A 13,640-nucleotide genomic window follows, 5' to 3' on the forward strand; every position below is an offset into this window, starting at 1 on the left:
CACGTAATTTTTGATCTGAGGCTTTCCCAGCGTATATAATCGTTCTTTCTGTAAACCAGCTGAACGCGTGCAGAAGATTACTACGAGGACGTCAAAAAACGATGTATGGATGTAATAAAAGACACGTGAGTGTTATAAATGTACTGTTAGAAAATTTTGATAGTTGAATTTATCTAATGAGGAGCATAACGTGGAAAATTATCATATAACGACGTGCAACTACAAATTACGGAAAGCAAACTGGGAACTGTTGCATTCTGAGTTCACGATACGGCTGACAGATGGAGTATGAATGTACTTGTATTTTGGTGAACAAAAATGAGGAAGAGCTCGTAGATGCCATACAAATGGCTATGAACAGAAGAATTTTAGCAACAAGTTAGTACAGAAGGAAAATCAAACCACTATAGAGCAGAGTCCTGTACAACATCTAAGTAAGGATTCCCACAGGGCTCTTTGTATGGACCAGTGTTCTGGGATATTTGTCTGGAAACTATATTACAGAAAATAGGCGAACTATCAAAAGGATTCATGGCCCACGCAGACGACTTGACAGTAGTAACAAGAAACAGTAGGTTAAAATTAGAAGAAAATTGTCAATGTGTTGTGTCGTTGATTCATACTAGGTCATTCGGGAGGACGACGGTTCAATCCCGCGTCCGGCCATCCTGATTTAGGTTTTCCGTGATTTCCCTAAATCACTCCAGGCAACTGCCGGGATGGTTCCTCTGAAAGGGCACGGCCGACTTCCTTCCCCATCCTTCCCTAATCTGATGAGACCGATGACCACGCTGTCTGGTCTCCTTCCCCAAAAAAAACAACAACAACAACATCATAGTAGGTGCTCAGAAAAAACTGAAAATAGCTAGAAAGCTAGCTCCAAGGGTATCTGTCATGGATAAGAAATCCAACAATAAGAAAAACCAATAATTTGGTCCACATATATGCGGTAACGAGGTACTTGAGTTGTACGTAAAACACTCACACACATTTCAAAATTTTCTGCCAACGAGTTCTTAGCCTCGTATACAAAATTGCAGAAATCCACCTACGCTTAAACAATACCAGACTGCATCATGATGCTATTCTTGACTCTACTGTAGATTACACTGCAAGTACGTGGGCGCATTAGGTAAGACTAGTTGAACCTAAGCAAACCCTACGGAAAGTGCAGGGGGCATATTTATACGATTTACAGAATGTGTACAGGAACATTTCTGCGGAATCTCTTATCATCATGTTGGGAATAATGCCTCTTAAGACGGGGCAGTTAGAAAGAAAGGAGGGCAATACTGGTTTCGAAGAAGACAAACAGAAAAAAGTGTCCAAGATATTAGGGGGAAAGAGCGAACCCCAGGGAAGAAATCGCTTCGTGCATAATGATAGAATCACAAGAGGACCGGAATCCAGGTACAACGGGACGTTGGGTCTATGAGTTCTTTCCCTATATTCGGGGAAGACATAAGAGTAGTTAAATCCTACCCTTTAGAGGTGTGATCCATTTTCTTGTAAGTCATGGATTGGCCGTACGTTATGCATCTGGATAATATAGGATGACGACTTAACGTTAGCTTTAACTGTGGAGAAACTGGAACAGTGGACCATGTTGTTCGCCAATGTATTCACTTAACGATACGTACTGCATAAAAGCCTTATGAGACGTGGTGGTCATATTTTGCACTTATAAAAAGACGCTCGTCTTATTTTATTTCATTTAGCCTTACGCGTTTAGGCATTTCGCCATTTTCAGACGAACACAATCCTGTCGATCAAACTAACGCATCCAAATTATCGTATTAAAGGCAAGTGCTGCTGCACAGCAGAATAAATTTATTGTACAGGCTTAAAAATTTATTAAAATTCCGCCAGACAGGCTCAGAACGGAGTAGTTTGCAGCTGAACTGCTGTTCCAATAATTATATCGGTAAAGCGTATCTCCAAAGTTAGAGACTTGGAGAACAGGACAGGAAAAAACGCAAAACACCTCTGGACTACTTAGCAATGCACTGTGTCGTAACATTATGTAGTTCCGCATCTGAGCACCGCTAGAAAGTCAGACGCTGACAGAGGACCGAGCTCGATTACCTCCAATGATTACGGAAATAACCACAGCAAGGCAAGGGGCGCTAACAGCTCCGATAAATGGGGACAAATACGCTCTTGAACTCAGAGCCCCCGGCTCATAGGCGGGAGTTCGGTTCCTACGAGAACCGCAGCTTTCGGAACAAAAGACACATTGTGTCGTGTTGTCATTCTGTCCTTGTCGAAGAATCAGTGAGAAAGACAATCTAATGACTTTGAGTGAAACCGCGACGAGTTGTTCGATGATGGCCAGCCTGCTACTTGCTTTCTGACTTCAACATCGCGCAGCCAAACCTGATGCATACCACAGCCGTGGTCTGCCGTTGCTCACTACTTGGTCATCGTGGATGAGAAGACTAGTGAGCAGCCAGCCCTCCTCCTTCTCTGGGTCATCACGGATGATCTGCAAGTTGCCATCTTCGCACCGACATGTCGAGGGGCGGCCGCGCATTCTCGTGGCCGACTGGTGAACATCTGCTGCGGTCTTGGTCGATCTAGGGTGGGTGACCAGGGTTTCTGTGCACGACAACGGTCACGCTTGACCACAGTCGTCAGACTCCAAGTGAGATCACGACGGGGCAGTCATCGAGAGGGATCTGGGTCACTATACTACACTACTGGCCATTAAAATTACTGCACCAAGAAGAAATGCAGATGATAAACGGGTATTCATTGGACACGTACATTATACTAGAACTGACATGTGAGTACATTTTCTCGCAATGTGGGTGCATAGATCCTGAGAAATAAGTACCCAGAACAACCACCTCTGGCCGTAATAACGGCCTTGATACGCCTGGGCATTAGGTCAAACAGAGCTTGGATGGCATGTACAGGTACAGCTGCCCATGCAGCTTCAACACGATACCACAGTTCATCAAGAGGAATGACTGGCGTATTGTGACGAGGCAGTTGCTCGGCCACCATTGACCAGACGTTTTCAATTGGTGAGAGATCTGGAGAATGTGCTGGCCAGGGCAGCAGTCGAACATTTTCTGTATCCAGAAAGGCTCTTACAGGACCTGCAACATACGGCCGTGCACTATCCTGCTGAAATGTAGGGTTTCGCAGGGATCGAATGAAGGGTAGAGCCACGGGTCGTAACACATCTGAAATGTAACGTCCACTGTTCAAAGTGCCGTCAGGGCGAACAAGAGGTGACCGAGACGTGTAACCAATGGCACCCCATACCATCACGCCGGGTGATACGCCAGTGTGGCGAACACGAATACACGTTTCCAATGTGCGTTCACCGCGATGTCACCAAGCACGGATGCGACCATCATGATGCTGTAAACAGAACCTGGATTCACCGGAAAAAATGACGTTTTGCCATTCGTGCACCCAGGTTCGTCGGTGAGTACACCATCGCAGGCGCTCCTGTCTGTGATGCAGCGTCAGGGGTAACCGCAGCCATGGTCTCCGAGCTGATAGTCCATGCTGCTGCAAACGTCGTCGAACTGTTCGTGCAGATGGTTGTTCTCTTGCGAACGTCCACATCTGTTGGCTCAGCAATCGAGACGTGGCTGCACGATCCGTTACAGCCATGCGGATAAGATGCCTGTCATCTCGACTGCTAGTGATACGAGGCCGTTGGGATCCAGCACGGCGTTCCGTATTACCCTCCTGAACCCACCGATTCCATATTCTGCTAACAGTCATTGGATCTCGACCAACGCGAGCAGCAATGTCGCGGTACGGTAATCCGCGATCGCGATATGCTACAATCCGACCTTTATCAAAGTCGGAAACGTGATGGTACGCATTTCTCCTCCTTACACGAGGCATCACAACATCGTTTCAGCAGGCAACGCCGGTCAACTGCTGTTTGTGTATGAGAAATCGGTTGGAAACTTTCCTCATATCATCACATTGTAGGTGTCGCCACCGGCGCCAACCTTGTGTGAATGCTCTGAAAAGCTTATTATTTACATATCACAGCAACGTATTCCTGTCGGTTAAATTTCGCGTCTGTAGCACGTCATCTTCGTGTTGTAGCAGATTTAATGGCCAGTAGTGTATGTACTAAACTGTATGTTTGGGAGTGCCAGGAGTTGTGTAGACTTCGAGGCTGTCCTCTGCGACATGTTGTAGTACGGCTACAACAAGGAGAAGACTGAATATTCACCGCGGGTCAGCGTGTGTCCGTCCTGGATTCCTCGAGTAATTAAGGAGATCTCCTTAGCAGAGGACGTACGGCGCTGATGACGGCACAGAGTGGGACTGTTGGAACGTTAAACAAGTATGAAGCCATTCGAGGTCAGTGGAAGTTTTTAAAGAAATGTTGAGCTCATGTAATGAGGTGTCTTTAGCCTGGTCAGGCTCTCCCCTATTCGAGAAACACTATGCTAACGCCGGACGCCGAAAAGCACTTTTCTAGTCCAGTCCATTTAACAAAATTAAACACGTCATGCAGAAGAAAGTAATAATTATTATTACTGTTGTTAACATATGAAACGAAAGGACCGAGGTCTTACGTAGTAAGTAGTTAAGGTAGTATGTAGTTAAATTTTCATAGGAAATGAAGTGTTTCTGTAAAAATTGTTATTAAATGAAATTATAAAATAATATTTATAATTCAAGACTAATTGATTATTGGTTACCGTTGAGAATAAGAAATTCGATGTGACTTCAACTTCCTCATGTATTCCCCTTCACGGTAAGATGCACATTAAAGGGCGAGTACACTTTTAACTATTCGAGCAGAATAGTCTTAAGATGCAACAAAGTAAGTCATTAGTATTACTGTGTAAGAAATGAGAGAACAATATTTTAATTGGAACTTACTTATTATTACTATTTAATGTTGTAGTTAACTGACAAATGTTGTAAAATTAGTTCTTATGGGGAAAGGAACGAGCTATTTTTTGCGAAAATAATCTTAATTCAAGCAAATACACTGACGCAAATGAAAACTGTTACGTGATGAACACCTTGACTAAACGCTACCAAACAGATACTCTAGTATTTCCATGCTTGTGGAATGTGTTGATTCAAGTTTCATTCTTATGTGAGTTTATTTTCAGTTTTTTTCAGTAGTGTCGTGCCTATAGATGAAGAAGATGTGATTACGTGATGGCTATTGGACATGGCTGACGTTACAGGATGATGAAGATGTGATTCCGTGATGGCTAATGGACATGGTTAACGTTACTGCAGTTTTTGGGTGAAGATCTAAACATAGCAGCCCCAGAGAACATGCGCGTGCAGCATATTCCTAACTTTGGAGAAGGTCGAATCATCGGCATGAAAAACATGGCAGCATCACACCGACGTATCGCACAGATGCAGTGACTGCAGGGCAGACGACGTGTACTCAGGATGACAGTGTGAAAACGCGTCCTAATAAGACTGCACCGCGAGAAGATCGTAGGATTGTCGCCTGGCTCTGACGAATAGACGGGTGATAACAGCTGATATCTGGGCAGATTTTTAAGCAGAGTGGCACCGTCAACAGTCGTGACAGATTATTTGAAGTTGGATTGAAATTTGAAGTTGCCAGGCGCCGTTTACGCTGACACCATACCACGGACAACAGAGACTTGCATGGCGTGCAGCCATAGTCAACTAGGTCACTGGGTGACATTCTGTGGTGTTCAGCGATGGCTCCTTATCCGGTTATTAGTAGTCGTATCGTGTCCGTAGACGACCTGATGAAAGGTCATAGGAAGCAGCGATTCTCAAGATCCATATCTCAGCAACTCCTTGAATCATGATATGGGCTATGACAACAGGACTGATTGGAAATTGTAGAGGGGAGGAGGAATGTTCGCCAGTATGTTGTGGCAAGAATCGTAATCCCAGGTGTCTTACCCATCGTGACCTTGGTATGAAATGGCATATTCCAGTAGCACAGTGCAAGAACTCGAACTGTAGTTGACACCACAAACTGCAGGAGAGTGTACGGATCCTTGAAGGTGTCCGCTGTGCCCTGATTTGTCACGCATAGAACATTTATACGATACGTTACATAGACGTATACAGGGTAAGTCAGCTAACGTTACCGCTGGATATATTTCGTAAACCACATCAAATACTGACGAACCGATTCCACAGACCGAACGTAAGGAGAGGGTCTAGTGTAATTGTTTAATACAAACCATACAAAAATGCACGGAAGTATGTTTTTTAACACAAACCTATGTTTTTTTAAATGGAGCCACGTTAGTTTCGTTAGCACATCTGAACATATAAACAAATACGTAATCAGTACCGTTTGTTGCAACGTAAAATGTTAATTACAGCCGGCCGAAGTGGCCGTGCGGTTAAAGGCGCTGCAGTCTGGAACCGCAAGACCGCTACGGTCGCAGGTTCGAATCCTGCCTCGGGCATGGATGTTTGTGATGTCCTTAGGTTAGTTAGGTTTAACTAGTTCTAAGTTCTAGGGGACTAATGACCTCAGCAGTTGAGTCCCATAGTGCTCAGAGCCATTTGAACCATTTTTGTTAATTACATCCGGAGATATTGTAACCTAAAGTTGACGCTTGAGTACCACTCCTCCGCTGTTCGATCGTGTGTATCGGAGAGCACCGAATTACGTAGGGATCCAAAGGGAACGGTGATGGACCTTAGGTACAGAAGAGACTGGAACAGCACATTACGTCCACATGCTAACACCTTTTTATTGGTCTTTTTCACTGACGCACATGTACATTACCATGAGGGGTGAGGTACACGTACACACGTAGTTTCCGTTTTCAATTACGGAGTGGAATAGAGTGTGTCCCGACATGTCAGGCCAATAGATGTTCAATGTGGTGGCCATCATTTACTGCACACAATTGCAATCTCTGGCGTAATGAATGTCGTACACGCCGCAGTACACCTGGTGTAATGTCGCCGCAGGCTGCCACAATACGTTGTTTCATATCCTCTGGGGCCAGCCCGTTCTCCTGATCTTACACCTCTGGACTTCTTTCTGTGGGGTACGTTAAAGGAGAATGTGTACCGTGATGTGCCTACAGCCCCAGAGGATACGAAACAACGTATTGTGGCAGCCTGCGGCGACATTACACCAGATGTACTGCGGCGTGTACGACATTCATTACGCCAGAGATTGCAATTGTGTGCAGCAGATGATGGCCACCACATTGAACATCTATTGGCCTGACATGTCGGGACACACTCTATTCCACTCCGTAATTGAAAATGGAAACTACGTGTGTACGTGTACTTCACCCCTCATGGTAATGTACATGTGCGTCAGTGAAAAAGACCAATAAAAAGGTGTTAGCATGTGGACGTAAAGTGCTGTTCCAGTCTCTTCTGTACCTAAGGTCCATCACCGTTCCCTTTGGACCCCTACGTAATTCGGTGCTCTCCGATACACACGATCGAACAGCGGAGGAGTGGTACTCAAGCGTCAACTTTCGGTTACAATATCTCCGGATGTAATTAACATTTTACAATGCAACAAACGGCACTGATACGTATTTGTTTATATGTTCAGATGTGCTAACAAAACTAACGGGGTTCCATCAAAAAAACGAAGGTTTGTGTTAAAAAACATACTTCTGTGCGTTTTTTTATGGTCTGTGTTGACCAATTACACTAGCCCCTCTCCTCACGTTCGGTCTGTGGAATCGATTCTTCAGTATTTGATGTGGTTTACGAAATATATCCAGCGGTAATGTTAGGTGACTCACCCTGTATATTCACATCAGTCTCCAGCCAGTAATCTACATGACCTTAGAAGTGCGTGTGATTCAGGCGTGGCAAGATATTCGTTAAAATGACATTTGGAGGCTGTTGCTTCCATGCTACAACGAATATAACCGGATTAACTGATTCTTCCGTCGATTCTTGGTAGAAAAACTTCATAATTGTAAATGAAAAGCAGAATATTATGTACGTTCTACAGAATTAATTTATTTTGTTTACCGGTTTTCGGATTACAAGGCCATCGTAACTTTAACTCACTAGCGTCGTCAAAGAGGAAACAATATTCAAGAATAGCATTGAAAAATATTTCACATCCAAAGAGAGATACCAACACAGAGTAACTGTCAACTTTGCCAGTGCGGTGGCAACGCAATTAAAACGTTAAACAGCAAATAAATAGAAACGGAATCAACCAGAAAAACGTTAATAGTAATCTAAACAGCGCCTGTAGAACGATTTAAATTAACAATCCTAATAAAATAAAGTTAGCGTGTGCGAAGAGTACTGAGGAATAGCTTGCAGACGAATTATACATGGTAGTCGAGGAGTACAAATTTATTTATCCTGATTGGATAAGTTTTATGTTGGTCATTGAGGCAGAGACATAACAACTACGTTGACAGAACACGAATGTAGCTGGAAGGTGCAGCATTGTGACTTAACATTTGCTGAGAATATACTGAGTGAGGGCCACAGCTACCAGTCACAGTCCCATGTCCTCCACTTAGCGAACAAAGGCAAATAACGTAATCTGTTGTCAGCCCTGGAAGTCAACAATCATCTACCCACAGTCCTGATATAATATTAAACGACCAAACAGGGCTCAATACTTCCCCTCATCTATATTTCACTTAATCCTTACAGTCCTCTAACGCTTCCCACACTGTCTGTTCCATTGTACTCCTCCATTTTTCCTGTATTTATGTTTTATTGTGAATGTCTACTTACTCCTTATATTCTGTTGTTACAAATGTCAATTCTACGTTTCACATCGTTTCTGTATCACCTTCTATATGTTACACATTTTCAAGCTATTCTTTAGTAGGTACTCTATTTTATTTTATTGCGATTGTTAATTTAATTTAAATTGTTTTATGGGCACTTTTTAGTTCAGTGTTGATGTTTTCTGGTTTGTTCGCTTTATATTTTTTTTCATGTTTAACTTCAACGTTTTTAACTGCAATACCACTACACTATCAGAGGTGATATTTACTGTGGATTCATATCTCACTCTAAATGTGTAATACCTCTTTCAATGTTGTTCTTAAATTCTGTACTCTCTATGACGACGATAGTCAGTTAAAGTTTGATAATGGCTCTGTGAGCCGAAAATCGGCTTACAGAATAAGTTAATGCTGTAGAACATACATAATATTGTGCTTTTCATTCATAATTAATATAGGAGTACGAGTCTTTGGTGGGTCGTTTCTGTTACTGGCGTGGGTAGACATTAATTCCAAATGGAATTAAAGCTTAATGATTTAGAAACCGCATTGTGGTCAACATCTACATCACGCTTGATAAATACTTGATTGATGCTTCATGGTATAGCAAGTACCACTCCCGTCAGTGTATGAGCTAATACCTCAACCCAATAAGAAAGAACAGTGATTCAGAGGACAGTATTTTCCAATCTAACGGAAATAAGACATCGTTTTCTGGTACGGGAAAATGAGGACTACAGAGCTAAAAGTTTTCACAGTAGTGTTATGAAGAAACAACTATCCTATAGCATCATCGGCACACAAAATGTGTCTAGTTTTTACAAATCGGGTACAGCATACGTACGTATAATATTATATTGCTTATCAACGTCGCAGATAAATGGAAATGCCGTGTGGCTAGGGCCTCCCGTCGGGTAGACCGTTCGCCTGGTGCAAGTCTTTCGAGTTGACGCCACTTCGGCGACTTGCGTGTCGATGGGGATGAAATGATGATGAAAGACACACAACACCCAGTCTTCACGAGGCAGAATCGAACCCGGGACCCCGTGCGCGGGAAGCGAGAACGCTACCGCAAGACCACGAACGGCGGACAACGTCGCAGATATGAATTATAGACGTAAGTACCTTTCCGAGGATGTTCTGGAGAGAAACGACCGGCTTTCCTTTCTGATGTTTTTCCGTCGGAGGAGACTGGCCGTCCCACGAGCTGAGTTCTTCTATGGAGCGTAGGTAGAGCAGCGTCTTGAGGCCCGTCACGTAGTCTTCAATCAGTGTGAAGTCCTGGTTCTGTATAGCACTTCCCACCTGAAAGCGAAAGAGAAGAACGGTAAGGCTCTCTCCCCTAGCAAGGCGTCAATGCAACCTTCACCTATCGTTCCAGAAGTGGATTCCCTCTGAATAGTCTGCGAGTTCAGTTTACAAAAAACTATACGCCTTGTAAGTATTATCGAGATGAAGACGGACTGCATGGGACTTATTTATTTTTTATAATGACATTACATTGTGATAATTATTGAAGCGGTAGGCAACGGGCATTTTGTACCTCAAAATACTTAGACGTGTGCGTAATGGTAGGGAAATCTAGCTGGTTAATGACTAAACACATCATCTAGCCTGAGATTTTCCATTTTCAAAGCCATCGCACGTATATCAAATCTGATCTGTAATGATAAACATGGCACTGCATCAACGGATGGTCAGTTCCCCTAAAGCAGACAGAAACCTGAACGTTATGATTAAAAGTAATCAATTGTGGTAACGTCTTTGAAATGTGGTTATACGACACCTCAACCCGACAGATTATTCAATGCAATTATTCTCTAAAGAGCCGGAAAAACTGGTTTACAAGAATGTAAGTGCCAACTGTTTCAGATGATCGCGATGAGAATGATGGAGAAAAACGACTGGCATCGAATGGAGATAGATTTCGTGCGAAGACGACATAAACGGAGCAGATATGACACTGTTACTTGAAAGACCTCAAGGGATGTGTAGCAGTCCTATTTCGGAAAGATTTTTTAACGTACGCGTATTGACACTTTTTTTGCAAAATATTCCTTTGGACAGGGATGGAGCATATGACATAGGTGGTGAAGTGGACAAGGGAAATTCCCTGACTCGCGGCACAAATTTATACTCTGTTGAGCTGCTTCAGCGTCATCATCAGCCACAGTTTAATGGAGCTGTGAGGTTGATTAATGTGGAGTTAGAGACAACACTGTCGGCAGCCGACTTCGCCATGTTACTCTGATGCCTATAGGGACTATCAATGGATGTGGTTTCACTAGGTATGACCTACACCGAAATAGGACTGGGAAGGGAAGAAAGTACACGGGGTCGATCTCAGACCATGCATGGCCAAATACCCGTTGTCACAGCTAAGGGAAATAGATCATTTTTAGGATGACTTCAAACAGCAGGTTCCCTTGCTTCAAGATTACCTCCAGCAGCTTAAAAAATTCTAAAACAAACACTCACTAGATAGGTCCTAACACACCAAATGATACACATACTACATGTCACAAAGAAAATGAAATCATTGGGAAAAGCAACATGGGACATTTCACAGACTTAACACTCCTTCATTAAAACACATAATCAATAAAAAATAAAATACAGAAATTTGAAGCTGAACTCAAACATTTGACTCCTCCCGTCGGAGGTTCGAGTCCTCCCTGGGACATGGATGTGTGTGTTGTCGGTAGTGTAACTTAGTTTAAGTTAGATTAAGTAGTGTGTGAGCCTAGGGACCGATAACATTAGCAGTTTGGTCCCATAGGAACTTACCACAAGTTTCCAAATAATTTTTTCCAACTTTTGAACTACTCAGTAGCTTATGTCTCCGGGCACTTGTATAGACACACAGAAATCCAACATATCATATTATCATTGTACGAAAGGATAGACTCTTATTGTAGGTCTATTTCAAAGGACGGAGGATCATGTATTTATATCAGAAAAGGAAAACAGTTCAAATCAAGATCTGACCGTAATGCAGTAAGTGAAGTTAAACATCAGCTACTGAATTAACAGTGCTTGATAACACCAAGAAGTTAATCATTTTGGGTGTATAAAAATCTCCCAGTGGGAGTGTGGCTCGTTTTTTAATAAAGAAACAGCTGTTTTAGATAAAATCTCAGAGTTCTGACATCGTCCTGGTGGTCAGTAGTGCTACAAGGGTTACTACAGCTACTGCATTAGTAATTGACAATGTGGTCACAAATATGGACAGGAAAAGTGTGAAGTAGCTATAGAAGATCTTTGACTATCAGACAATTTCTGTCAAATAATAACAATAAAATCGGGTGTGGAAAATTCCGTAAATTGTAATCTTATGAATGACATTTATCAGAAAACAAAATACAAATTTTTTGTAAAGAATTAGCAAACCAAGTGTGGGATGAAGTGCATAGGAAAGCCGATATAAATATGCAATTCTCTAAATTCTCAGCGTTATTTAAATTGAACTTTGAAAAGACATTTTCAAAAGTATCAATGTCTCACAAAAACAAATGGATAACGGCAGGTATTACGTAAGAAGTCCACCAAAACCCTTCAGCACCTCCGATCCATGAAAAAGAGTCATAATGAGCCAGAGTTTATGAATTTTTATCACAGGTAGAAAAGATGTATAGGAAGCTACTGATCGCTGCAAAAATGCCATATAATAAAAAAAAATAGAATGCAAAGAATAAAAGGAAAACAGTGTGGGAGTCATGAAAAAAGGAAACAGGGAGAGACAAACAAAGGCAGAAAAACATACTGATAAGGGAGGGGGATAAATTAATCGATGATCAACACCACCTATTAAACAATGTAAATGACCATTTTTCAAGCATTGCAGAGAAGTTACAGCATCAATTTTCAAAAAAACATTTAGAAGATATATAGCATCTGTAAATAATTAGGCACTGAGTGCAACGATGTTTCTGCAAGCCACAGAGCACGAAATCCGTAAAACTGTACAAAAACTAAAAAATAAAATGTCAGTAGACTTAGATAAAGTACCTACATGTGTACTGAAACAATGCATAGAAAGCATACAACCTCCCTTAGCAAACGTAATAAACGAATCCTTTACAGCAGGGAAATTTCCAAAGTATTGAAACAGACAAGAGTATTTCCAGAGTATTTAAACAGACAAGAGCTATATCTCTGCTAAAGAAAGGTAATGCAGCCAAGTGCATAGAAAATTAATGGCCCGTTTCCCTGCTGTCACTATTGCAAAAAATGAAAGAACAAATTTTGAAAGACAGATTAATGAGGTACTTCAACAAAGGCAACGTTTTAATTGAATGACAGTTTGGTTTCCGGAGTGGTAGAAATACGGAGTCAGCACTAGTGGCATTCACAAACCTAGTACTTGATATTATTAACAATGATGAATGTGTGACTGATTAGTTCCGATCACACTTAGCAAGTTTGGTACAAAGAATGGAGATCACATATACCTTAAATAAATATAAAATTTTAGTGACGCAATAAGCAGAGTCAAAACACATTAATAAGGGGGTTCCTCAGGGTATCTTTTTAGGGCCAATACGCTTCATGATATACATAAATAACTTTTGCACTTGTGTTAGTCGTGGAGGAAAAATTCTCTTAGCTGACGACAGCAATATTATAGTTACTGAGGAAACAAGAGAACTCCTTTCAGAAAGAGCAAATGAAAACCTCAAGGAAGTCAACAATAGGTCAATAAGCAATAAACTGACACCGAACATGAAGAAAACAAATGCCATGAATTATAGTCCGAAGAGGGAAAATGACACTATTAAATTTAATGTAGACGGCACTTCTACAGGCAGGGTAATAAATGCAAAATTTCTAGAAATGACTATTGAGTCTCAGTTGAAGCGATGTGAACACGCAAAGATATTTGCAGCCAGAATGTCATCAGCATATTATGCCGTTATGTCCTATCATCAATGTGTAACAACCAGTGTCTTTTAG

At 42.0% G+C, this 13,640-nt stretch overlaps 1 protein-coding gene across 1 annotated transcript in view; it reads right to left on the bottom strand.

Annotated features, from left to right (window-relative positions):
* The window catches only part of LOC126249008 (dihydropyrimidine dehydrogenase [NADP(+)]), a 288,548-nt gene that overhangs the window by 49,398 nt on the left and 225,510 nt on the right, over window positions 1-13,640 (bottom strand). The window contains exon 16 of the mRNA XM_049950599.1: window positions 9,813-9,992. Within this exon, the coding sequence (XP_049806556.1) occupies window positions 9,813-9,992 (180 nt within the window). The remainder of the gene's footprint in view (window positions 1-9,812; window positions 9,993-13,640) is intronic.

This window comes from Schistocerca nitens, chromosome 3 (assembly GCF_023898315.1).
Source record: "Schistocerca nitens isolate TAMUIC-IGC-003100 chromosome 3, iqSchNite1.1, whole genome shotgun sequence".
Taxonomy (NCBI): Eukaryota; Metazoa; Arthropoda; class Insecta; order Orthoptera; family Acrididae; genus Schistocerca; species Schistocerca nitens.